Below are 27527 nucleotides of genomic sequence, written 5' to 3'. Positions count from 1 at the left end.
ATGCTCTGCCTGCTCATCACCTCTCTCTTCACGTCTAAGTAATGCCTCCTGTAGAGCATACAGAAACGTTATAAGCTGGGCAGTGTTGTAAGGCCCTAAAGACACATGGCGGTGAATAACCCCGTAGCTACTAATGGCAGCACATATGGTCACGTTGCCACCATGCTGCCCTGGCAACTCTACAATGGCACGTTGACCAATAATGTTGCGGCCTCTCCTTCTCCTCTTGGTGAGATTGAAGCCAGCTTCATCCAAGAAGATGCACTCATGAGGCCTCTCCATGGAATCCAGTTGAAACATTTTCTATAGAAAAGAACAAAAATTTCTTTTTGAAGTAACGTAAATTACATAGCATTCCAGGATTCATGCCTCTATATACATTGTCTGCATTACATTCAACACAGTAAAGATGTAAAGTAACTTAATGGTGCTGTGTAATCTCTGGACATAATTACTTACTTGTACATATTGATATCGTAGCTCTTTTACCCTTTCAGAATTTCTCTCAAATGGTACTCTGTAGGCTTGTTTGAGACTTATCAGGTTGCGTTTCAGGACACTGTCGATTCGTTCCAAGTTCACGTTGTCTTCCTCAACTCGCTGTTGTATTTCACGCAGACGAATGAGATTATTTTGAAGGACCATATTGACTATAATGGGCTCCTGCTGTTGTGAGAACATACCCCTCCTTCCACCGGCATGTGGCAGTCTTTCAATTCAAGCAAATATAACCTCTTGTTAGAATTGTACAGACAGGTCTTATGCATTGAAATGTCACCAAATATGTACAATACATAAAATACTATTATTTTTAGTACCACTATTAGTTTTACTGTAATACTGCTAGAAAAGGGCCAATTTTTAGAGATATGTTACAGTAATTTACTGGGACGTTCCACTTATATTTGGTTGAACACGTAGTCCTGCTTCCCTCATCCTCAATCCATGAACCAGAACATGGTGTATGATTGTTGCTCTAATTTCATTGGAAATGATGGCTCTTCTTCTTCCTCCTCCTCTGTCTCTTCCTCCTCCTCCTCTGTTTCCTCTGTCTCTTCCTCCTCCTCCTCTGTTTCCTTTGTCTCTTCCTGCTCTGTCTCCTCCTCTGTCTCTTCCTCCTCCTCCTCCTCGTAGTCGTCCTTGTCCACTTTCACTTCCTCTCCTGCCCTCCATTGTGAAAATCACACATGCCATTTGGATTTTATCCTGATTATTGATTAGGTGCAACATATTACTGATTTGAAACAGGTGTGTTAAATTTTGAGTGCTTGTGTGTTACCGATGACAACAGTGTGTTGCTTGTGTTTTCACTTTTTTAAAGCTGTGTTGTGCCATGAGTTGAAGTGCACCACAATGCTACATGTGCCTTGTCAATGACAATGTGTTTACAGTTTTGCACAAAGACTGATACCGATTTGCTAGTTGTGTCTAACCACATGAGAAGTGTTTAAAGTTCTGCAAGCTGTGTGATTCAATCAATAAAGTGTTTTGTACACTTGCAACTTTGGTTTTGCAAATGGATTTTAGTGTTTTAGCAATTCAAAAATACTGTAAAACACAGTACAATGGAAAAAATATTTTTCATTGTCCCCTTACTGAGACAAGTATACTTTTTACCTGTTTTCTTCTCTGAAGGTCCAGATTATAGTAACCACTGAGAACCTGCTTAGGTTTGGTTGCATACATTGCCCTGCCTCCCTCATAGTCATGCCATGCACTAGAACTATGACAGTTGCTTACAGTTTTTTCTGATTGCTTAAGCACATTTTTTGTAACTATTGGCTATTTTTGCAAAACTCTACACACAAATAAGAAAACCTTTCACCCAATTATCAAAACATTTTAGTTCTCTTGCAAAAGAGTATACATCTTGTTTAACTCTACAAACCTTTGTAAAAATGGTATTTTTGTACCAAACAGTTAACACTAACCATCATATTTATAAGCACACAAAGTGCCAACTACACACTGATGGTATAAATAAAAAACACATCTGGCTTTTGCTTTCTCTGTGCACAAGGTAGGTGAATTTGAAGTAATACTTTTGACATAATTTTGTCATACAAACACACAAGGATTCAAATTTTACTTACTGTAAGTATGAATGTTTATTCATACATATCAAAACGAAGCACAAAAAAACATACAATTTCACTGAAAGAGAGAGAGAGAAAAAATATCAATCATGTCGTCTTTCTGGGTCCGGCCACAGAATTTCATCGACATCACAAGCAATGTCTTCTTGTCCAAGGCACCGTGGAAAATATCTTCTTGAGTGCCGTATCCAGGCCTGACATGATGCCTGGTCAATATCCTCACATGCCTCTTCCATTGCCTGTAAAAGAGCCATGCGCTGATGGGGATGACGGTCATAGACCTTCCAGCGCCAGGCAGAGAAGAATTCTTCGATTGGATTCAGGAATGGAGAATATGGGGGGAGGTTTAGTACAGTAAAGAGTTGGTGATCTGTGAACCAGTTGCGGACCAAAGCAGCCCTATGGAAGCTAACATTGTCCCATATGATAACATATCTCATCTGCTCTGCTCTCTGAACATTAGTGAGTGTATGATATAGGGTATCCAGGAATGTAATAATGTGTGCAGTGTTATATGGGCCCAGGATTGCATGATGGTGCACAACACCATTTTGACTCATAGCTGCACACATAGTTATATTACCACCACGCTGTCCTGGCACATTGATTATAGCACGTTGTCCAATAAGGTTCCTGCCACGTCTCCTTGTTTTAGTTAGGTTAAAACCTGCCTCATCTACATAAATCAGTTCATGACCCATGGCATCTGCCTCTAGCTCCATCACTCTCTGGAAAAGACAAAACAAATGCAGCACAGCAGGTTCATACACAGCACTACAGGATGGACTTCCACATTGAGTACCAATGATATTATAGCTTACCTGAACATATTCATATCGCAGTTGTTTTATGCGCTCACTGTTTCTTTCAAAAGGGACTCTGTAAATTTGTTTCATTCTTATTCTATTTCGTGCCAGTACACGAGATAATGCAGAGATGCTCACGTTGTTTATGTTTTGGAATGTGATGGTATCCTCTATTATGCGCTGCTGTATTTCTCGCAGCCTAATGGAATTATTGGCCAACACCATATTGACTATATGAGTCTCTTGTTCTTCAGTGAACATTCTTTGTCTGCCCCCAGATGCTGGATTTCTAGCAACTCTGTAAAGTAACAAATTCAGTTTTTACATGTCAAGTACTGTATTGTTTTTCATTAGGGTATGGTGCTACTAGAAAACTTACTGTAGTATGAAGTAACTGTACTAACCGATTCTCATTTCGAAATGTCCTTATGATACTTGCTACAGTGTAGCGGCTGAGGTTAGGCTGAACCCGTTGGCCAGCTTCCCTTAGGGTCATTCCATGGTTGATTACATGGTCTACTATTGTTGCTCTGATGTCATCAGGAATTCTGATTCTTCTTATCCTTCCTCCTTCCTCTTCACCTCCTTGTCCTCTTCCTCTAAATTCACCTCCTAGTCTTTGTCCTCCTCCTCTTCCACCTGCTCCTTCACGTCCTCGTCCTCTTCCTCTTCCTCGCCCTCCTCTAATTCTCACTCTTCTCAGTCTGCCCTCCATTGTTCTCCACATTGAAAGCTTACCTGTGGCTTATTTATAGTGCTCAAGCTGATTGCAAAGTGAACTAATTATATAAAACTGTTTTCACATGTGCAGTGTGGGTCAAACAGTTACACAAAAAGTGTAAAAAATGTCCATAAATGTGTATAGTTTTACTAGGAGTGTTCTGATAATTTGGAAATTGTGTGTAAAGTACTGAGTTGTGTTTACAGTTCTGCAAAAGGAGTGCTGTGGATTAGATTGTATTTATACATTTGCAAATTGTGTGTTATAAAAGTGCAAACTGTGTGCAAAGCAGTGTTTGTGCTTTTAATTTTGCAAACTCAGTGAATAGTTTTTCTACAACTATTAATAATTTTAGAAATTGTGCTACAGGAATCATTATTACTGTTTAAGCAATCAGAAAAAACTGTAAATGTCATTTTAAATTACAAATCTTCTTCTTGGTCTTAGTCCTTGCCCACCACCTCTGACACTGACTCCTCTTCCTCTTTCTCTTCTATTGTATTGCTCCATTGTTGGATCCACTCATGCCATTTGCATTTGACTAGGCTTATACTGTATACTGTTTACTAATTGGGTTCACTGATTGGACATGTGTGTTTTCAGTTTTGAGTGGTAGTGTGTAAATGATGAAAACAGTGTGTTAGTTGTGTTTAACTTTTGTAGCCTGTGTGCACCATTCTGGGTATAAGTGCACCACACTGATAAATGTGTTTTGTGTTTGAGAATGTGTTTAGAGGTGTGGTAAATGAGAAATTCAGATTGGCAAATTGTGCCCTAACCAGAAGAAAAGTGTTTAAGATTTTGACAACTGTGGAATTGATTTGATAAAAAAGTTTTGGTAGTTGACAGTTTAGTTTTTACAATGGGATTTAGTGTTTTAGCAATCCAGAAAAACTGTAGTACAGTTTTATTTTATGTTATATAAGCAAGTATTAAAAAATGTACAGCATTATCTGTTGAATTATGAGATGAAGTCAGATATAAGAACATTTTTTTATTTACATTTTAAAGTAGCATATCTTCCCTTTCCGTGGACCGATGCAACAAAGTCTATATGTTACTTTAAGCTCGGCCAATTACACCTGTAAACCCCATTAAAATTTGTTTTACATGATGCATGCACCAACAAACAGTTTAAACAGACAGACAAAAATTCCCCAAAACATCTTGATTTCACCACAAAAATTTTTTTCACAAAAATCTTCAATGTACAGACATGCCAACTTTACAATTTTATTATATGTATAGATGATAGATAGGGAAATTCATAAAATCAGTAATTAATACATGCCATGCTATAACTAAAAGATGTTTATAATATGTGTATAATGCTTTCCCATGCCACCCTCCCAAAATCTTTTGCCATAATTTTTTTTAGATCCACCACTGGTAGTGACATGTACTGACACACTAACAAAGTTGCTGATTTATTTATTAATTTATTTATTTTACTTTAAACAGAGATCAGGTAGTTTTAAATTATTAGTCTTTTGTAACAAATAATCAATTTAACACAAACCACAAACCATCAGGACTATTGGTCCTGAGTTCTAGACTAAATGGGGTGGAGATCCCTTATGTAAATAATTAACAGGATTTACAGTTTGAGTCAGTGAAAGATCTTGGTGTACCAGCCAAATTAACACAGTGTGTAGACGAGCAGTAGTTTAGGCATTATGTTAGGCTCCTTAATTTTTGTTGGGATTTGCATCTTCCTCTTTTTCTTCCTAATCAGGATCCAAAAGCCAAAGAACTTCCCCCCTGGACCACGACCCCTACCCATGGTTGGCAACCTTCTTCATTTTAACATCAACAATCCTTTGAAAGACTTTGAATTGGTATGTAATTATATTGTTGTTATGCTTGTTTTTTATACATTATAAAAAATTATATATTTATTACTAAAATTGTTTTCTAGCCTTATGACTTAACTGAAATCGGTAATCTGAATTAAAAAATTTTATAAAGATTAGAATAGAAAAGATTCCATTTGGGTGTTTTGTGCATTATCTATTCTAGAAGAAAAGTTTTACTTTTTGCAAAACTATAATTGTTTTTAATGATTTTACCAATAATATTCAAATAAATGTGAGGAAACAAACAAAAACATAAATAAACAAACAAATATTAAACTTCTTCTAATACTTAAATTTAATACCAAATGTGAGATGGACTTTGTTTAAATTTTTTTTTTTTCCTAAGGAATACAATAAAAGTAATTTGGTAAGTTTTATATACGCACATACATATATAAGTCGCCTACATATGCATGAGTTGCGTACGGATTTACCGTTTGGAAGTCAAGTTGTTTGTAAGTCCAAGTAACATTGTATTTTGTAGGTATTAGAATACTAACACAATTGGCTACAGGGTTCTTTGGATTTACCTGGTTAAACAATTCATGTTAAAAAAAAAACAAGCAATGTCTGCCATCTTTTTTTTTTTTTTTTTGTCCCTGTTGTTGTTGGTTGCCACTCCTTAGCAGTACCAGCTTCATCAACGCTACTTCTATGCACATATGCATGTGTGTTTGTGTGTGTGTGTGTGTGTTTGTATGTGTGTGTAGCCCTCTCTTGTTTCTGGGGAGATTCACTGACTTACACCAATAACCTAAATACAAGCCAAACAGTGCACAATTCTAATATAGAGCCTGAAATGGTGGTCTCATTGCAGGGTTTCTTTAAAGTGGGCTATGGGCTATCAGTAATTTTTTTCCAAGGCCTTGCAAATAGGTGATTTGCCTTGACATGTGCATTTGCAATCCTTGTGGTTTTGACCTGCAGTCTTCCAGTACTTGCAGTGCTGCTTGTGGGAATTTCTGTTTAATTTGTATTTGCCAATATATCATTAATGCGCATGAGCAACTTTTCGTGGTGCCACATTTTTAACAATGTCAAACTCTTGACAATATTGTGTGTCAGTGACCTTTTATTGTGATGACCTGCAGTATAGATTTTTGTTCAGGTCATTAGTGTATCTCAACTTTAGTCTTCCATATTTACAATTTCATAAGCATAACATTTATTTATTAATAATAATAATAATAATAATAATAATAATATACTTTCCAAGCTGGATTTAAAATACTGTGGCGTGGGCGGGGTTTTGGACTAGTAACCATCATGCTTTGCAGGAGGGGTTGTTAGGTGTTCACCCTGTCGAGGAAAGGTGTTTGGGTTAGTGGCTTCGGCCAGGGTGTGTGTGTGTAAGTTAGAAGTGTGTCTTGTTGATCTGTGCTTAGTGAATGTGTGGTTGTGTGACTTTTCGTGCCATGTCAAATAAAATACTCCCAGCCATTTGCATTGGGCAGCAAGGAAGCTTACTCGTCTCTCCTAGTCCCTTCGTGGCAGTGAAAAACGCTACAATACAAACCGGATTCCAAAAAAGTTGGGACACTATACAAATCGTGAATAAGAACTAAATGCAATGATGTGGAGGTGCCAACTTTTAATATTTTATTCAGAATAGAACATAAATCACGGAACAAAAGTTTAAACTGAATAAAAGTATAATTTTAGGGGAAAAATATGTTGATTCAAAATTTCATGGTGTCAACAAATCCCAAAAAAGTTGGGACAAGGCCATTTTCACCACTGTGTGGCATCTCCCCTTCTTCTTACAACACTCAACAGACGTCTGGGGACCAAGGAGACCAGTTTCTCAAGTTTAGAAATAGGAATGCTCTCCCATTCTTGTCTAATACAGGCCTTTAACAGGTCAATCGTCTTGGGCCTTCTTTGTCCATGCGCCAAATGTTCTCTATAGGTGAAAGATCTGGACTGCAGACTGGCCATTTCAGTACCCGGATCCTTCTCCTACGCAGCCATGATGTTGTCTTTGATGCAGAATGTGGTCTGGCATTATCTTGTTAAAAAATGCAGGGTCTGCCCTGAAAGAGATGACGTCTGGATGGGAGCATATGTTGTTCTAGAACCTGAATATATTTTTCTGAATTGATGCCTTTCCAGACATGCAAGCTGCCCATGCCACACGCACTCATGCAACCCATACCATCAGTGATGCAGGCTTCTGAACTAAGCATAGATAACAACTTGGGTTGTCCTTGTCCTCTTTGGTCCGGATGACATGGTGTCCCAGATTTCCAAAAATAACTTCGAATCGTGACTCGTCTGACCACAGAACAGTCTTCCATTTCGCCACACTCTATTTTAAATGATCCCTGGCCCAGTGAAAACGCCTGAGCTTGTGGATCTTGCTTAGAAATGGCTTCTTCTTTGCACTGTAGAGTTTCAGCTGGCAATGGCGGATGGCACGGTGGATTGTGTTCACTGACAATGGTTTCTGGAGGTATTCCTGAGCCCATTCTGTGATTTCCTTTACAGTAGCATTCCTGTTTATGGTGCAGTGTCGTTTAAGGGCCCGGAGATCACGGGCATCCAGTATGGTTTTACGCCCTTGACCCTTACGCACAGAGATTGTTCCAGATTCTCTGAATCTTTGGATGACGTTATGCACAGTTGATGATGATAACTGCAAAGTCTTTGCAATTTTTCGCTGGGTAACACCTTTCTGATATTGCGCCACTATCTTTCTGCGCAACATTGTGGGAATTGGTGATCCTCTACCCATCTTGACTTCTGAGAGACACTGCTACTCTGAGAAGCTCTTTTTATACCCAATCATGTTGCCAATTGACCTAATTAATGTTAATTGGTCTTCCAGCTCCTCGTTATGTTCAAATGTACTTTTTCCAGCCTCTTATTGCTACTTGTTCCAACTTTTTTGAGATTTGTTGACTTTATTTGTTAATTTATGTTCTATTTTGAATAAAATATTAGAAGTTGGCACCTCCACATCATTGCATTCAGTTTTTATTCAAAATTTGTATAGTGTCCCAACTTTTTTGGAATCCGGTTTATAGTTGAAAATTGATGACCCTTTGAATATGTATCTAATAAATTAAAACTTGTTTATTTGTAGTTGGCTGAGCGTTATGGGAATGTTTATAGCCTCTATCTTGGAAGAAGCCCAGCTGTTGTACTTAACGGTTTGAATGCAATAAAAGAAGCTCTGGTGACCAAATATGCAGATTTTTCTGGTCGCCCACAAAATTTGCTAATCAGCCATATGATGGAAGGAAAAGGTAAGATTGAAAATTATTAAATTCACAACCATCATGAACAAAATTTAAATTTTAGACTTAAAGGTCTATTTTCCACACACATTTCTGTGACATGGATACTTTATGTACTGACTCTGAAATAAAGATTTTAATATGAATAAAATGAAACAGGAGTTGCACTAGCTGATTATGGTCCTGCATGGAAGGAGCATCGACGCTTTGCTCTTATGACCTTAAGGAACTTTGGTATGGGAAAACAGTCTATGGAGAACAGGATTCTGGGAGAAATTGAACATCTTGTTGCAAAACTGGAGAAGCATGCGGTACCAACATCCCACTTTATTTACTGTATCATGTTTTTGTTGATGATAGCTGACAAAGTTTTTTTTTTCTTTGAGTCTATAAAGAAAAGACATGTTGATGAACATTGATTTTCTATTTGTAGGAAGTGTCTTACATCCTCAGACTTTGTTCCATGATGCAGCATCAAATATCATCTACCTGATGTTGTCTGGCACTCGATATGAATACGGTGAAGAAACCCTTAATAAATCTGTTAAATGGATTACTGAAATTACCAAGATTCTTAATGGACCTTGGTCATTGGTGAGACATTATATTATCACCTGATTACTGACTGCATTATGACTGTTGCTAATTCTAAGTACATGCTTAAAGAAAAAATGGACAAAATATATACATATATATTTTTATAGATCTATGATACGCTTCCATGGACAAGATCTCTGCCTCTTCCTTTTATGAAATTGTTTAAAAACAACAATTTACTTAAAGAAATGACAATGACCATGATCAAAAACCACAAGACAACAAGAGTCAGAGGAGAGCCGAGAGACTTTGTCGACTGCTATCTGGATGATCTTGATATGGTATGTTTGTGTGGTGTAAGGGTTATTCTAGGGATTTATTAAATGTCCAACATTTCATGTCCAATTTAGTGGTATCTCAGTGTACAGGTTTAAACTCTAGCATCAATAAGCTTCCACAGCTGGGCCCTTGAGCAAGGCCCTCACCTGTATAATGTGATAAAAAGCAAGTCGCTCCACATAAGAGCATCAGCCAAATACTGTAAATGTAATTCTTATTTTTCTTCTTCTTATTATTATTATTATTATTATAATTTGTGGAGCACTTTAACACTAGACATTCTCACAAAGCATCTACTAGGTACAGACCGATACAGACATGTGGATGTAGATTTAGATCCATACTGAGTGTACCATGAGGAATAAACCTTAAAAGGATCACATTTTAAAAGGAAACCATCCTCTTCTGGGTAATACCAGACAGGGAAACTGCAGTTCATTGCTCTTCTAAAATTATTCTATAAAGACAAGAAATAGTAAAAAGATAAAAATATGAGCAGATAATTCAAAGGTATTAAATATGAGCAGAGTGTGAGTGAGCAGCAGTTTATATGTATATATACTGTCCCAGTCATGTACTAAAGCAAGGGAGCCTTTATTGACACTAAATTGTTTAAAGTGTATTAAAATTGTAATAAATACATTGTTTGGGAATCTATGTAAGACCATCCATCGCAGAAGAAATTAAGAAACACATGCAAAATAATAGGCAAGGTAAATAATAATAAACCAAAATCACTACTTACTGTGCTTCATAGTGCGACAATTGTAGTATTTTATAATAAATCTTAAATTCTAATTTTTATTCGTCACATACACAACCATACACAATATAGTATGCAGTAAAATTCTTATATTAGAAAGATTTCACTACAATGAAGTCAAAATTGCACTTTCAGAGGTTGGCAACTTTAAACACACAAAGAGCGAATTGGACGCATTTCCCACAGATAAGAAAACGCAGGGAGCCAAAAAACCCTATTGTACGGTGCCTCCCAGGGGTCATGTGGTAAAAATAAAAAATTTAAAAAACATGTGCACTAAAACCTAAACCAAGTGCAATTCATAATAAAAGTTCAATTAATAAACCAACCCGTGCACTAGTAGAAATCAATTAAACTGATTATGGAATTGAATAATGTTAACATAAAATGAATGGAATGTACAAGTCTCCAAATTTACAGATTTACAAAAGTTATGATAAAATATAATTTAAATAGAAATATATAAAATAGATAAATTGTAAAGTGTACACCGAGAAGCATAAAAAAAACCTAGAAATATAAAACTGCACAAGGGTATCTCACTTAGATTCCATAAAGTATGCATAAAATATAACCAAAGGTTCTAGTTTTAAAACTGGACTAACTGGACTGTTTATTTTTAACAGGGAAAAATAGGATCCACATTCAATGAAGACCAATTGGTAATGTACATTTTAAATCTGCATATGGCTGGAACTGATACCACGTCCAACACCCTCCTTACGGCTTTCCTCTATCTCATGGCTTATTGTGACTCTCAGGGTTTACACTTTACTTTATTGAACTTTATGTTGAAGTCTTGCTGCATAAACCTTAAAATGTTTGATAGTAAACATATTGTTTCTAGAGAGATGCAAGTATGAGACTGATGGGGTTCTACACGGAAAATTTCATGTGTCTTTTGAGGACAGAAACAACATGCCAGACACACAGGCTGTAATCCACGAGTCTCAGTGCATTGCCAGTTTTGGTCCTCTGAGTGTATTCCACCCGACCACAAGAGATACTGAACTGATGGGCTACAGCATCTCAAAGTTGGTGATTTTAAACAGTGGGTTAATTTACCTTCTGCTGCCCTGTTGATGTTTTTCATTCACTGTTTCCAGGGAACTAATATCATCCCAAACCTCTCGTCAGTGCTGAATGAAGAAGGCCAATGGAAGTTTCCTCATGAGTTTAACCCATCAAACTTCCTCAATGGAGAAGGACAGTTTGAGAAGCCTGAGGCATTTATACCATTTTCTGCTGGTGAGAGCTCACATTGTTATAAAAATGAAACAAAAATTACCCAAATCTGACCCAGTCAAGTGCTGTCGACATAGGTTTTGGACTTGACTCCATAATACATAAAACATTAAAGGAAGAAGTTAATAATGAGTAAACAGGGTTTGTCTTATGTGTGTCTGTGTGTGCAGGGCCTCGTTTATGTCTGGGTGAAGGTCTGGCTCGCATGGAGCTCTTTCTCATCTTTGTCTCCCTGCTGCACCGCTTTCAGTTCATTTGGCCTAAAGATGCACGAGACCCAGATTTCACTCCTGTGTTTGGAATCACACTTACACCCAAACCATACAAGATGGGAATTAGGCTGAGACAGACAGCTAGAGAAATCTAGAAATTGTCAGGAGATATAATTATATATACTGACAGATACTTCATGGAAAATTAAATTGTATTATATCACAATAACTGAACAACTGATGCAGTAATAGACTCACAAGAAGAAGAATGCTAAGGATGCTAATGTTGTTTTGGACATTTGGAATAGAGAATAAAGCCTGTCCTTCTAACCATTATTAGTATTCTGGTTCTGTTGTAATTTTAAGTGGTTCTTTGCAATACTTGCCTCAGCTTAAACATTGGGAATATATATATATTATATAAATAGATTCATCTATACTGTAGAAAGAGTATTTTCTGACAAACCCATCTTATGTTGGAAATATCATAATGTACTGTATGTACAGTCTCATGCAAAAGTTTAGGCACCCCTTGATAAATAACAGATTTTGGTGATTTTTTTAATTGAAAAGATGTTAACACAGTCTCTCTTGGAAATGGAAAAATGCACTATTTTTTCAGCAAACATTGATGCATAATTACTTCTTATGCCATAAATTTAACAAAAATTAAAACATTATCATGGCACTGTGCAATGGTCTGGGCACCCTAAGGCTCAGATTCTTTTTACAAGGTTTCAGAATTTAATCAGCTCATTAGATCTGATGCATGGCAACAGCTGTCATTACTAAATGCCATTTTCAAAGCTTTACAAAGACTTAAACTCTTCAAACCTGCACACACTTGCGGACATGCAACAACCATGGGTTCCTCTAAGCAGCTGCTAAGACTATTGATGCCCACAATGTATGAGAGGGCTACAAGAAAATAGTAAAGCCTTGTCAGCTTGCAGTTTCCACAGTGAGAAATGTGATTAAGAGATGGTAGTTCAGGGGAACTGAGGAGGTCAAGATGAGATCTGGAAGACCAAGAAAACTCTCGGAGAGAACTGCTCGTATGCTGGTCAGAGAGACAAATCAAAACCAATAGACCAATTTGACTGCAAAAATCCTGCAGCAAGATTTAGCAGACTCAAAAGTGGTGGTGGTTCCACTGTGCAGCAATGCTTGCACAGACAAGACCTTCATGGAAGAGTCAGCATAAGACAACAGAACATCTACAGAAGCCTGATGTGTTTTGGGAACAAGTGCTGTGGGCTGATGAAGGTAAAATAGAACTCTTCGGCCACAATCAGCAACGGCATGGTTGGAGAAAAAATTTCATGAAAAGAACACCTTGCTAAATATTAAGCATGAGAGTGGATCTACGTATCATGCTTTGGGGCTGTGTTGCAGTCAGTGGAACAGGAAACATTGCACGGGTGGAGAGAAGAATGGATTCCACTAAATGCCAGCAAATTCTGGAAGCAAACATCACACCATCTGTAAAAAAGCTGAAGCTGAAAAGAGGATGGCTTCTCCAACAAAACAATGATCCTAAACATGCCTTAAAATCCACTATGGAATCCCTGAAGAGACGCAAGCTGAAGGTTTTCAAATGGCCATCACAGTCCCCTGTAAAAATTTGTGGGTAGATCTTGAAAGAGCTGTGCATGCAAGATGACCAAAGAATTAGAAGACTTTTGCGAGGAAGAATGGGAGAAAATTTCAAGTACAAGAACTGAAAGGCTTTTAGCTGGCTATAAAAAGTGTTTGCAAGCTTTGATATCTGCCAGAGGAGGTGTTACTAAGTACTGATTATGTAGGGTGCCCAAACAGTGCCACAATATTGTTTTTATCTTATTTTTTAATCTTTGTTCAATTTATGGCATGAGAAGTAACCATGCATTAATGTTTGCTGAAAATATTGTACATTTTTTCCATTTCCATTTTTTTTTTCATAAAAAAAAATCACCAAAATCTGTTATTTATCAAGGGCATGAGACATACAGTACTGTAATACCAAACATGGTTGCTTAGTCTAGCCTACCTTAAAGAAGTTCAAAACACATAATAAAGTGTAATTTATTTTAATAATGTAATCAAAACTAACTATAAATTATTAAAAATGCAGTATTTTTAAACACGTTTGACCTGGCTTAAAGAATGTTTGAATATTTACAATACTAGACAAGAGCTTACTAATTTACACACTTGCCACTTGGGGTGAGAATTACCTTAAATTATTGCAGATTGACCCTTCACATTCTCATCTGTCAAAATAAAGGCCAGTTATTCTAATTTTATGCTAAAAAAAAAAACTGATTTTTATTACATAGGCATAAAAAACAAACTATGATCATGTTGGATTCCTTAATTCTTGTTGGGTTTTGTATCTGCTTCTTTTTCCTCTTTAGAATCAGGGGGCCAAAAACTCTCTCACTCTGGGCCAGTTAGCAAAGTTATGTAATGGGGAAAGGGGCAAAACATTTTGAATTTTAAATACAAGACACACACACACTTGGGAGAGCTGTAAAAGCAATTCGTGTGCTCTCATGTGCAATGTGCTTTCCTACCAACCAGGTAGATTTAAACTTATCTTTTTATCAAAGCTTTCGGGTCGAATTAATTTGTAGCACTTTGAGATTTGCTTTAAAGGGATCATCCAGAAACATGTTTCAGTACATGTTAATATGATTTTTAGGGTCCTAATGAAAAGTTTGTAATATATTTAATCAAAAATTCTCAATGGTTGTGTAAAAAAAACACTACTTTCAACTGGTAAAAACTAGCTCTGTTCTCAGCAACCTATTTCAGTACATGTTCCCTTAAATGCTTATGATCTCTGCTGAGCCCGCCCCCCCAGTTCTGTGGGGCGTGTCTTCACAAAACACGTGGGGTATAGCCACTTTGGACTGCATTACCCACAAAGCATTGCCCACAACGCAGTGGCTTTACTAACACAATTCCAGATAAGAATCCGCTATACTTCTTATATTTCTTCTTTTCGTTTTTCTTCCAGTAATCTCTACCAACTCGCTAATTTAATATGATACCACGATACCGTCAGTCTCTACAGCGTTTAAATGTGGTTATCTAATGTTTTCCTTTCTGTCAAGTTTCTTTTTTTTTTTTCTCCTGCATCCCCTCCTGTTTACTTCTTTCCCTCTTCTGCTGTCTTTCTCAATACTAACTTCTCTCACTGCACTGATCACCCGCCTTATTCACACACACACACACACACATACACAGCACTTTATATCTTTACACATCTGCACGGCACGACCATATATATATTCACTAAGCGTCAATACTACCACACCGTACTTTCAGCGCACACAGACACACAAGACATATTCACACACAAACACATACACGCTAGCTCATATTTCATTCATCTGAGCTTCACACATAGCAGGCAATACTAGCTACACACACATCCATGGATGCACTAAGGCTTGTCACATGGAATGTGAATGGAGCTGGCTCCAGAGAGAAGAGATTAAAAATATTCCACCAGCTTAAAAGACTACAAGCAGACGTTGTTGTATTACAAGAGACTCATAGACCTGCCACAGCTATAGATGAACTTAAAACAAATGAATTCCCTAATGTGTTCGCAGCCTGCTATAACTCTAGGCAAAAGGGGGTAGCAATTTTATTACATAAAAATGTTACATTTACAGTACTCAACACAGTTATGGACCCAGAGGGTAGATATCTAATCATTAAATTATCTATATTTAAGAAAAAGTTATGTATTGCCAGTATATATGTTCCAAATGTTGATGACCCCTCCTTTTTCCACACTTTTTTTACTGCACTTTCTGAACATCTAGACTGTGCACTGATTCTTGGTGGAGACCTCAACTTTGGACTAAATAAAGAAAGGGACAGGCTCAGCACAGCTGGAACTCAGCGTAATTGGGAATCCACTAATATAGTTAAACAGTACATGAGCGACTACGGACTTTGCGATGCATGGCGTTCTCTTCACCCCAACTGTAGAGAATATACATTTTTTTTTTAAAAGTTCATCACACTCACTCTCGTCTGGACTATTTCTTAGTCAGCAGCTCATTGCTGAATGACATTTCAGACACAGAAATACACCCCATAGCTGTCAGCGACCATTCTGTTTTTTTAACCTTAAAAAACAAAAAGGACACTCCACCAAGTACAAAATGGAGATTTAATACATCATTGCTTAAAGATGAAGATTTTATTAAATATTTTAAGAAAGAATGGGCTTTATATTTAGACTATAATGACCAGCCTGGAACTTCAGCATCTGTTCTCTGGGAAGCAGGCAAACCTGTGATAAGAGGTAGAATAATCTCATTCTCATCACATAAAAAAAAAAGACAAAATAAATATATTCAGGAATTAGAAGAAACAATCAAATCTCTAGAAGAAGCTTATGTATCCTCTCAGGAGAAGGAAATATTGAAGAAAATATGTCAAGCAAAACTAGAGTTAAATTATTAATAAAAATACTCAGTTCTTAGCACAAAGACTCCGCTGGAAAACTTTGAATATGGTAACAAATCTGGTCAATTCCTAGCTAACCAGTTAAAAATAAATAAAGAAAAAGCAACTATATATGCTGTTAAAGACTCAACTGGGGACACAGTATATGACCCTGAAAGAAATAATAACACTTTCAGGGACTTTTATGAATCTCTTTATTCACCACAGATGAACCCGTCCAAAGAAGAAGTTGACCAGTTTCTTGATAATATAACTCTTCCGAAATTGTCGGACAACCAAGCGATGGCATTGAATTCTCCACTGACATCAGATGAACTCCAGGAAGCCTTGAACAGTATGCCCAATAAAAAGGTTTCAGGTCCAGACGGATTCCCAGCAGAATTCTATAAAGAATTCTGGACAATTCTGGCACCAACATTCTACAGAATGTTGCAGGAAACTAAGGAAAATGGTAGACTCCCGCCAAATATGAATTCTGCTAACATTAGTCTCTTACTAAAACCAGGTAAAGACCCGGTACTGCCTACCAGCTACCGTCCAATATCCCTTATTAATGTTGACATTAAAATAATCTGCAAAGCTCTCTCGAAAAGAATAGAGAAGGTAACCCCTCTCATAATCCATCCCGACCAAACTGGTTTCATAAAAGGAAGGCACTCCTCAACAAATACGCGCAGATTACTTAACCTGATAGACTATTCATGTAATAAAAACCTTTAAATTACAATATTGTCTCTAGATGCAGAAAAGGCTTTTGATAGGGTTAATTGGAATTTTTTATTTGCAACTTTACACAAATTTGGTTTTGGAAACTCCTTCATAAACTGGTTAAAAATATTATATAATTCTCCAACAGCATGTGTCAGGACAAATGACCAAACATCCTCCAGCTTCCGTCTTAAGAGGGGCACCAGGCAGGGATGCCCTCTCTCCCCTTCACTGTTTGCAATTTTTATTGAACCACTAGCAGCAGCAATTAGACAGACTATAGCGATTAAAGGCATTAAATGCAAGAATATAGAACATAAAGTCAGTCTTTACGCAGATGATGTGTTACTTTTTCTCCAGCATTCACAAACCACTCTCTCTGAGGTAATTACATTAATAAACTCTTTCTCAAGAATCTCTGATTATTTAATAAACTGGTTAAAATCTACTGTTCTTCCGATTAACTGCTCCTTTCAGTCCTTCTCCTCCACTCCACTACAATCTGGAAATATTAAGTATTTAGGTATTAATGTCTCACCTAGGCTGGCAGATTTAACAAAATTAAACCACATCCCACTTTTGAAGACGATAGAAGATGATCTAACCAGATGGAAGTCTCTACCCATATCACTCATGGGAAGGGTAGCTTCAATAAAAATGATGGTTTTGCCAAGAATTAATTACTTATTTGCAATGATCCCAAGCAAACCGTCAACTGACTGGTTTAGATCTCTAGACTCCTCCATCTCTAAATTCCTTTGGAAAGGTAAACCCCTGCGTATTAGCTTAAAAACACTACAAAAGACCAAGGACAAAGGAGGACTAGATCTGCCGAACTTTCACCACTATTTCTTAGCCAACAGGCTTCAACACATATCAGGGTGGTTAAAACACACCCTCTTAGATGAGCCTTGGCTAGATGTAGAACAGGCACTATGCAATAATATAGCGATTTCAGATCTACCATTCATTAGCTCAAACATCAAACGACATGTTTGCTTCAAAAGCATCAGTATTAGCTCCTCTCTGACAGCATGGTGGGAGTTTCTCAAAATGACTGAGTCTTCACTAATCCCATGCAAACGCACTGCCACATTAGATCCATCTCTCTGGGCTCCTTTCATCGGCTCCATTACCTAGTGCGGGAGGGGGCCGCAGTTCTGTCCGGTTTTGGTCTTGGTTGCTGATGCAGCGGGGGACATGCGGGCCTGGGGCGTCTGGGTTTTTTCGGGGGGTGGGTTTCTTGGGGGGTCCGGCGCTGGGGCTGCGGTCCTGGCCTGGATGGGGCGCGGATGGCTCCTGGGCGGTGTTGTTCTGTTCTAGTTTTTTTTTTCCCCTCTGTTGTGGGGCCTGGTGGGCTGCCCCGGGCTCTGCGGTGGCCGGAGGGGCCGCTGCCACAGGCCCTGGTTTGGATGGGCCTGGGCCCCCGGCCCTGGGTGGATTTTGGGCAACGGGGGTGCCTATGGGGATCAGTAGGGGAGCTGGCTCCAAAGGGGGGGTACTTGCCCCCTCTGATTATTTCCTCCCCATCCCCAATCCTCCCCTTCTCCCGCTCCATCACAACACCATACAGGTAGGGCTTTGTGGTGCGGGGGTGTTGCTGGGATGCAGGGGAGGTTTTCCTCTCCTGTCTCCTTGTGACCACCTGCATCTCAATTTTATATCACATCTTAGACACTCTCATTACTTACTGTCATGTTACACATACATATAGGGCCTTGGGGGTGGGCACACTGAATGGCGTCCAGAGGGCGGGCTGTTTAATCAGCCTTACCTCTGGTGCCAGTGCCCAGTTCCCAATTTTTAGTTGCACGTAGACATTTAGGGTTCTTAGGAGGGGCAGAGCTGACACGAGCTGCCGGAGGGCAGTTAGTGTCTTGTTTAAAACAACACACACCAACACTACATTAGAGCGGGCGGAGCGAAGCGGGGGTCTTCTTTTTTTTTTTCTCCACACCCCCGTTCTCTGTCCGCGGTCCAGGGCCGGGGGCTGAGAGGAGGAGCTGGCCGTTCGGTCAGGGTCTGGGCTGGTGGAGGGAAGTGGGTCCAGCTCCGGGGTCAGGCACTGATCACCCCTCCGGGGGTGGCGGTGCCTGGTTCCAGGAGAATAGAGCATATATGGGGAGTGTGAGTGTGTTTACTGTGTCTATTTTTGTGTGTCTACATGCGTGAGTGTGTGAATATTTGTTTGTGTGTTTGAGGGTGGGAATGTATGTTTGTGTATATGTGTGCCTGGCTGTCTACGTTCAGGTGTCAGGTCAGGTTGGTATTACACCCAACAACTGTACACCACACTCGCTTAGGCGACATTTTGCTCCAGCGGCGAAAAACAATGGCCGACAGCTTCTTCTCACTCGGGGCGGGTCTTTGCTAAAACACCAGTGTCAATCAACTAGTGTAGGAGCGGCCTCTTGTGGTGTGGCGTCACATCGACAGGCATTTGCGATTGGCCTGATTTCAGAAGGGGCATGTTATTGTAATAAATGAAAAGAAAACCACTGGGTGGCTCTTTATCATCGTATAGTGGTTGTAGAGTGGTTGTGTCTCCTAACACACAGTTCAGTCCAAATAGCTTAAAAAAGTGCATGTAGGCCTGTATGACCCCTTTAAATATAAAGTGTATTATAAATAAAATGTATAATTATAATTTTTCTGTAAGGGACAGTTGCCACTAAGTGCCACTGGGAGCACTAAGTACCTCTCATTCCTCCCCTCTGAGAGAGATCAACCAATTTCTTTAGAACTCCAGCGACAAGAGGTCACAGCATTACCCGGGAACCGAATCAGCTATCTCCGGATGATAGGGCAAGCACTTTACCACTGCGCCACTCAGAGGCCCCTGCCTAATTCACATCTTGTATAGTTTGAGTGTAAGTGTGGCTCCAGAGACAGGAATAAAATCTGGCTCTTCTGAATCTTCAGGGCAAATGAACTAAAAGCGGTGCAGCAGGGAGACCAAGATGAGGAAGATCTCCATGCAAGCCAGACCTTCACCCAGACTCACACGAGGCCCTGGACACATGAACACACGTTAGTGAATGAAGAATGAAAGGAAATGCTGTAGGTGACGTCAGACGCCGGAGACTTGGCGGAAAAACTGAATGAACAGCGAGGACAACGAGGAAGATTTAGAAACTCTCCAGGGTTACATCGACTGGTGCTACGTAAGCATAGTCATGAGGAAAGCACAGATTGTAGGTTCCCCAGCTAAAAGCGAGACTCCGTCTTCGAAAAGAATTCGGCCGGCAGACTCTCCTGAAAGGGCATCGCCGACAGGGAAAAGTTTTACTGACATCTTGGGTTCAATCGACAAGCGGTTGTCCAGCTTCGACGCGAGGTTGTCCCTGGTCGAGATCCTGCACCGTGAATTCCAGTCCCTGAAAGGCCTGGGGCGTCTGGGTGTTCTTGGGGGGTCCGGCGCTGGGGCTGCAGTCCTGGCCTAGATGGGGCGGGGATGGCTCCTGGGCGGTGTTGTTCTGGCGGCCGCACGTGGCGCTGCTGGGGAGGCCGTGTCGGCGGATGTAGGTTGCCGGCCTGGCGGCTGTACCGCTCCGAGATAGGTCCGGGGGGGTTTGGGGTCCTGGGGGCACTCTGCCTCTGGGCTGGGTTCTATGTAGTCTGGGAGTTGACTGAATGTGGGGGTGGGAGTAGTTTTTTTTTTCTCTTTTGTGGGGCCTAGTGGGCTGCCCCGGGCTCTGCGGTGGCCGGAGGGGCCGCTGCCATGGGCCCTGGTTTGGATGGGCCTGGGCCCCCAGCCCTGGGCGGATTTTGGGCAACGGGGGTGCCTATGGGGATCAGTAGGGGAGCTGGCTCCAAAGGGGGGGTACTTGGGGGTAATTTTATATCACATCTTAGACACTCTCATTACTTACTGTCATGTTACACATACATATAGGGCCTTGGGGGTGGGCACACTGAATGGCATCCAGAGGGCGGGCTGTTTAATCAGCCTTACCTCTGGTGCCAGTGCCTAGTTCCCAATTTTTAGTTGCACGTAGACATTTAGGGTTCTTAGGAGGGGCAGAGCTGACACAAGCTGCCGGAGGGCGGTTAGTGTCTTGCCCCTCTCTTGTTTTAAACCAATTTAGAAAAACACACACCAACACTACATTAGAGCGGGCGGAGCGAAGCGGGGGTCTTCTTTTTTTTTTTCTCCACACCCCCGTTCTCTGTCCGCGGTCCAGGGCCGGGGGCTGAGAGGAGGAGCTGGCCGTTCGGTCAGGGTCTGGGCTGGTGGTCCTTTCTGCTGCTGTGGGGACCGGGGGGGACTTTCTGTCCCCACAGCGGAGGGAAGTGGGTCCAGCTGGTTCCAGGAGGATAGAGCATATATGGGGAGTGTGAGTGTGTGTACTGTGTCTATTTTTGTGTGTCTCCATGTGTAAGTGGTTAAATATTTGTTTGTGTGTTTGAGGATGGGAATGTATGTTTGTGTATATGTGTGCCTGGCTGTCTACGTTCAGGTGTCAGGTCAGGTCCTAGACTCCACCTCACTCAACATCCCAGGCCCCCCCTGCTCTGCCACCACACCCAGCTGTGGGGTGCCCCCGGCCGCTGGTGGGTTGGTGGTTTCTCGCTCCGAGGCGGGGCGCTTGGGTGAGCGCTGGCTTACTCGCGGCGGTCGCTGGGCGGGATCTGGCTCTCCTGGCTTGGCTGGGCACCGGCTGGGGGGTGGGGGGCGCCTGGGATCCCTGGACCCGGGGACCGGACTGCCTCGGAGTGGACGGCCGCTGGCGGAGCCTGCGGTCCTGTCGCCACGGTCCCCTGGGGCGTCTGCCCTGGGGCTGCTGGTTGGCCCTTTCGGGGTTGGGGGGCTGTCCCTGCGGTGGTTCTCCTGGGACTCCTGTGCTCTGGGGGGCCTCTGGATGTCTGGGGCCCGGGTCTCCACCGTGTCTGCTCCATGCCTTGCGGGGCGGGACTGTGGTTCCCCACACACACTATTAAACATTTACATGGAGGAACCTTATGAACACAAGCACGCTCACACACACTGGTGTGCACACAAACGTTCACACTGGTGTACAAACAGGTGCTCACACACACACTGTCTTTGCTGTTGCTTCAAAACAAAATGTTTATTTAAAAATATTTTATTATGTGCGCTGCTCAACAGGTTTTAGGATTTATGATTTACTGCGAATCATACAGATGTTGGTTGTGGCTGCAATTTCTCTGCTGTTGTGTGCTTTGTTGTTTTCTCTTTTTTTTCTTCAGCAGGTATGGAAGCAGATTCTGACTATATTCTCTCGCCCTACAGCCCAACAGCTGGATTTCTTCCAAAATAGAGTCTGCAAACATTCCCATAATGCTTAGCCAACTACAAAAAGACAAGTGTTTATTTTTTATATTCAAGGGTCATTCAATTTCTGTTCATTCATTTTAAAACAGTATTTAGATCAATTTTGGGAGATATGGTAATGATGATGATGATGATGCTTGGAGCCCAAGCACTATGACATCAGCACGATGACGACATGATAATGATTGCAACATTAGAAAAGCGCGTGGTCAGAAAGCGGAAGCGAGGAGAACCAATCAGCGAATCATCTGAGCCAAATCGCAAAAAGACAGTCATGGTCAAAAGTGGAAGCATTAGATTGGTAACCGGGAAACCAAAGAGCAAAGCAGCAGTCCAATGGACAGTGAACCTGTCTTAATGGACATGTGGCACGACAGTGAACTGGGACACGTGGAACATCCCAGTTCAGCGCTCCGAGCAAGCAGGATGGGGCGATGATGGTCTCGTTTGCAGTGGAGTCAAGAGTGGGCAAGAATTGTCTGGAGAGCGTATGGCTTGGAGTTTTTTTGACCCTGGGCGATAGGAGGGGGTGAAGTTGAGCCTGGCAAAAAAAAGTGGCCACCGAGCCTGACGAGAGTATAGTCTCTTGGCGCTCTGTACGTATTTCAGGTTCTTGTGGTCGGTCCAGACCAGGAATGAGATCTCTGCTCCCTCTAACCATTGTCTCCATTACTTTAGTGCAAGCTTGATGGCCAGAAGCTCTTAATCGCCGATGCCATAGTTCGCCTCAGCAGGGATTAAGCAGTGTGAAAATAAAAAGGGCAGAGGTGCAGCTTGTTGTCGTGCACAGTTCTCCGGGAAACTAAACCTCCTACCCCTGTGCTGGAGACGGTGACTTCAACAATAAACTAATGTGACAGATTTGGAATGGTGATGATTCGGGCAGTTTCAATTAGTTTCAGTTATTTTGTGTCCTCTTCCTAAGGAATTTATACAACCGCAACCAAACAAGGCCTATGGGATCTATAGACATGAGGATGCAAAATTGCAGAGGGATTTTTGATATTCTAAACTGGATGCCTTAATCTTATGCCAAAAAGTGGTTAATAACTTTCTGTGGGACATCATATTGACTGACATCACATTCAAAGACATCACATTGAGTGCCATCAAAGTGTGATGCTTTTTTTGCAGCATCTGGGGCTTTTTGGAGGTCTAAACATATAATTTTAGAAAAGAGAGAATTTTGTCATAATGCTATTGGAATATCCCCTTTAAATGCATGTGCCCACTGTGCCCACAAGTGCATGCTGTCTTTTTGGTGTGCCTGGGTGGCAATGGTGCAGGGTGCTGGGGCCCACTCATTGTTGCTTGCACTACTGTGTGTACAGGGAGTGCAGAATTATTAGGCAAGTTGTATTTTTGAGGAATAATTTTATTATTGAACAACAACCATGTTCTCAATGAACCCAAAAAACTCAATATCAAAGCTGAATATTTTTGGAAGTAGTTTTTAGTTTGTTTTTAGCTTTAGCTATTTTAGGGGGATATCTGTGTGTGCAGGTGACTATTACTGTGCATAATTATTAGGCAACTTAAAAAAAAACAAATATATACCCATTTCAATTATTTATTTTTACCAGTGAAACCAATATAACATCTCCACATTCACAAATATACATTTCTGACATTCAAAAACAAAACAAAAACAATTTAGTGACCAATATAGCCACCTTTCTTTGCAAGGACACTCAAAAGCCTGCCATCCATGGATTCTGTCAGTGTTTTGATCTGTTCACCATCAACATTGCGTGCAGCAGCAACCACAGCCTCCCAGACACTGTTCAGAGAGGTGTACTGTTTTCCCTCCTTGTAAATCTCACATTTGATGATGGACCACAGGTTCTCAATGGGGTTCAGATCAGGTGAACAAGGGGCCATGTCATTAGTTTTTCTTCTTTTATACCCTTTCTTACATTTACATTTAGGCATTTGGCAGACGCTCTTATCCAGAGCGACTTACAAAAAAGTCTTGCCACTGTGAGGTGTTGATGCAATATTCTGACGCATGCAAGTTGCATGAATAGATCCAGAGAAAGGCTTGATGGTGTTCCAAACAATAACTCAAGTTTATTAAATCAAAGTAAAAATGATTTTAAACATGACAAAAACAAACAACTTAAAGATTGCTTGCTGGCTTGTTGCACCATGCTGTCTAAGCACAAGGTGCACGGTCAAGAAATTGTGTGCTCTCGCAACAGCGCCCCCCTCCTGTTAGAGGTGGCCAGAGAGACACGTCCAGCCATGATGACGCCTTAAATTTGTGCCATATTTACTGATGTCACTGAATATAGCATAAGTGTCCAGGGATTTTTAAAGGCCTTAGCGTGCTCGAAAGGCACACAGGTTGTGTGGTGCACCTGGGTGGGTGTTGTCTTTTTGAAGGTCTTAACATGGTCAATGTTGTGGTTGTGAAACATTAAATATTGAAGAACTAAGGTTGAAGTACAATAAACCTCACTAATGACCTGTACAAAGGTCTACACTGCATGCAGTCACATTAAAAGATCACTGGCATGTACAGATCTGGCCTTTAAAAACGCACGTTTTCGGAAAAGGGATCCCACGACTTGCCGCGGCTGCGCATACACTCTGCGTGCACAAACGAAAACCCTTATCTGTCGTGATTTATTTATAGTATAGTACATTTTTTTTAAGGTAAAGTACAGGTTAATTTGTTATATTTTTACTTTATATTTTGTATTAATTATATTTATGTATTTATTTTTTGTGCTGTAGAACGAATAATTTAAGTTTTCATTATTTCCTATGGGAAAATTAAATTTGGTTTACGAGTGTTTTGGAATACGAGCCCACTTCCTGAACGAATTAAGCTCGTAATCCGAGGTTCCACTGTAGTTGTAAAATAACAGATGTACGGTGCGCACTAAATACTAAATCTAAACCAGCCACGAGGATTAATGAACCAAGATAGCCCCATACCCGTTTTTTTTTATAAAAATACCAAAGAATATTATTGTGTATAGAGTGATTAAAAACAATGCAATTTATGCTATCATAAGGAAAATCTCAATTTCTTCCATTCCAAGGATTAAAAACGGTAACAATGTCAACTTTAGAATCTAGAATCCAGAAGATTAAATTTACACAAATTTAAAAAGAGGCCTTAATCACTGAAAGTCTTCAGAAGAGCCTCAGATTCAAGAGGTTTTTAAAGTGTGGAGAGGTGCATTACAGTTTCTCTGAATGTATAGGTGAGAACAGCTGATTCACACTTGGGGAGAGTGAATAATTTGCATTTGAATGTTGTCTGCCATTGTAAAGCGCAGTGACACTAAAAGAACAACAATTTAGGATTAATAGGAATAGGAGGCACTAAAGAGGAGGATTTTTAGACTATAAAAAATAACCTGCGTCTATTTTTAGGCGTGCCAGCTGCCACCTTTTAGTTAAAAGTTTTCAGTACAAATCTTATAATGCCCACATGACATCAAACATTCCCCTTGTTAATATTTTAACTATTACCATCCGTGCCTAATTCCCCGGCCCCGGTCCTTCGCATATCTGAAGGGGAGGTTGCCTAACTAGTGAGCGATGAGCGATATTGATTTGGGCGCACGCCGTGACAGGCTGAAAAAATTATTGTCCTCAAAAATGTAACAGATGAGGACTCAGATTAATGTGCAAAAACTATATAATATAACTATATAAGACTGCATGGCCTTTATAAGACTCAACTTTTATTTAAGCGCACTCACAATAACGAAAAAACGTTGTGATTTTGTAAATGTTTGAAAGCAAATAAGGTGCGCTGTTCTGTATTGTTTTTGGTGAACTTGAGCGCGTCAGAAAATGAACGCAAACGTTTTTTTAAATGGTCAGAGTCAGTCTGCTTGCTGTTTTCCCGATGCGTTCATAATCATTAGTCTACTTCTGCCGGTGCGCTCTGGAAAACTTTATGCATGCGGCTGAGCGCTGATAAAAACTATGTAGTAAATTAAAGAAGAGAATCACGATGACGAATCGAAGTCCTGAGCCCAAACCTCATTTAAATTAAATTAACAAATACAATAAGTAAAAAAAACAATAGCCCACGTTTAGAAACGTCTCGGGTTAATTTGCTGTAACCCTGTTCCCTGAAAAGGCGGGAACGAGATGCTGCGTGAAAACGCTATGGGAACATCTTGTCATGTTGCCGGTTGTGAAGCATGTGTGTACCAAACACGCCAAATTTTTGGCTTTTATAACCTCGGTCAGGTGACGTCATCTGATAGGACGCACCTGCAGGTTATAAATAGGAGTGAACCGGAAACATTCCTCAGATTGATTTGTCTGAACGGACGTCTGGTCACATAGACAGTGCGGCATTGGGACGCAGCATCTCGGTTTCGCCTTTTCAGGGAACAGGGTTACAGCAAAGTAATCCGAGACGTACTCTTTCAAAGGCTACACTCGATGCTGCGTGAAAACGCTATGGGAACGAGAGTGCCAACGCCGCCGCACTGCAAGTGTCTGGACTCCAAGGTTGTGTAGCGTGTGCGCACAAGGCCGAGAAGGTCTCAGAACTATGTCTGGGTAGCTGACTCAAGGACCCGTGGGCCCTGAGTAGCATGAACATCCAAACTATAAATGTAATAAATGTGTGCGGAGAGGACAACCCTCCGTGTCACACACTTGCTGCAGGAGAATACCTCTTGCTAGTGCAATAGATGGGGCGATCCCCCTGGTTGAATGAGCCCTGATTCCTAGAGGCGAAGTGAGCCCACGCGCCTCATAGGAGAGGGCAATAGCCCAGTGTAGTGGGGGCCACCCCTGTTGCGGCCCCAGACCATGTAAAAGCTGCTTTGACTTACGCCACTAGCTGATGCGGTGGACGTAAATCTGAAGAGCAGGTACTGGACGAAGTAAGTGAAGTCTTTCCTGTTCCGAAGCTGTAAAGGCGGAGGACAGAAGGCTTCAAAACAATAGGACGCATATTGGCAAATGTGTGCGGAAAGGACCAACCCTCTGCGTCACACACTTGCTGCAAGGAAATACCTCTTGCTAGTGCAATTGATGAGGCGTTTCCCCTGGTTGAATAACCCTGATTCCTAGAGGCGAAGTGAGCACACGCGCCTCATAGGAAAGGGCAATAGCATCTCTCACGCCGCTTGCGGCTTCAAAACATGTAAAAGCTGCTCTGACTTACGCCACTGGCTGATGCGGTGGACGTAAATCTGAAGAGCACGTACTGGACACAGTAAGTAAAGTCTCTCCTGCTCTGAAGCTGTAAAGGCGG

General features: G+C 40.8%; 2 protein-coding genes across 2 annotated transcripts; one reads left to right on the top strand and one right to left on the bottom strand.

Moving 5' to 3' along the window:
- Positions 1 to 1751: 1751 nt before the first annotated feature.
- LOC128532101 (uncharacterized) lies at positions 1752 to 4013 on the bottom strand. Its single transcript, XM_053506327.1, has 3 exons — positions 3307 to 4013; positions 2918 to 3200; positions 1752 to 2824 (listed from the first exon to the last, which is right to left on the bottom strand). Exons 1-3 carry the CDS (start codon positions 3627 to 3629, stop codon positions 2180 to 2182), a joined length of 1251 nt encoding a protein of 416 aa, XP_053362302.1. The 5' UTR covers positions 3630 to 4013; the 3' UTR covers positions 1752 to 2179.
- Positions 4014 to 5280: 1267 nt separating this feature from the next.
- LOC128531735 (cytochrome P450 2F2-like) lies at positions 5281 to 12152 on the top strand. The gene is made up of 9 exons (XM_053505846.1): positions 5281 to 5461; positions 8565 to 8727; positions 8878 to 9025; positions 9147 to 9312; positions 9423 to 9609; positions 10994 to 11147; positions 11209 to 11395; positions 11464 to 11605; positions 11773 to 12152. The coding sequence occupies exons 1-9, from the start codon at positions 5300 to 5302 to the stop codon at positions 11967 to 11969; spliced, it is 1506 nt and encodes a 501-aa protein (XP_053361821.1). The 5' UTR covers positions 5281 to 5299; the 3' UTR covers positions 11970 to 12152.
- The last annotated feature ends 15375 nt before the right edge of the window (positions 12153 to 27527 follow it).

The sequence above is a fragment of the Clarias gariepinus genome, chromosome 10 (genome assembly GCF_024256425.1).
Source record: "Clarias gariepinus isolate MV-2021 ecotype Netherlands chromosome 10, CGAR_prim_01v2, whole genome shotgun sequence".
In the NCBI taxonomy this organism is placed as follows: domain Eukaryota; kingdom Metazoa; phylum Chordata; class Actinopteri; order Siluriformes; family Clariidae; genus Clarias; species Clarias gariepinus.
Note: the sequence above shows the minus strand (reverse complement) of the source record. Positions and strands in the feature narration are given on the sequence as shown.

Excerpts from the sequence above, each read along its gene's own strand:
- LOC128532101 (XM_053506327.1), bottom strand. The coding sequence starts at position 3,629 with ATGTGGAGAACAATGGAGGGCAGACTGAGAAGAGTGAGAATTAGAGGA. Across the intron at positions 3,201-3,306 it reads ACATTTCGAAATGAGAATCG|AGTTGCTAGAAATCCAGCAT; the intron begins GTTAGTACAGTT and ends GTTACTTTACAG. Across the intron at positions 2,825-2,917 it reads TGCGATATGAATATGTTCAG|AGAGTGATGGAGCTAGAGGC; the intron begins GTAAGCTATAAT and ends TGTCTTTTCCAG.
- LOC128531735 (XM_053505846.1), top strand. The coding sequence starts at position 5,300 with ATGTTAGGCTCCTTAATTTTTGTTGGGATTTGCATCTTCCTCTTTTTC. Across the intron at positions 9,026-9,146 it reads GTTGCAAAACTGGAGAAGCA|TGTAGGAAGTGTCTTACATC; the intron begins TGCGGTACCAAC and ends TGATTTTCTATT. Across the intron at positions 11,148-11,208 it reads TTTACTTTATTGAACTTTAT|ATGCAAGTATGAGACTGATG; the intron begins GTTGAAGTCTTG and ends GTTTCTAGAGAG.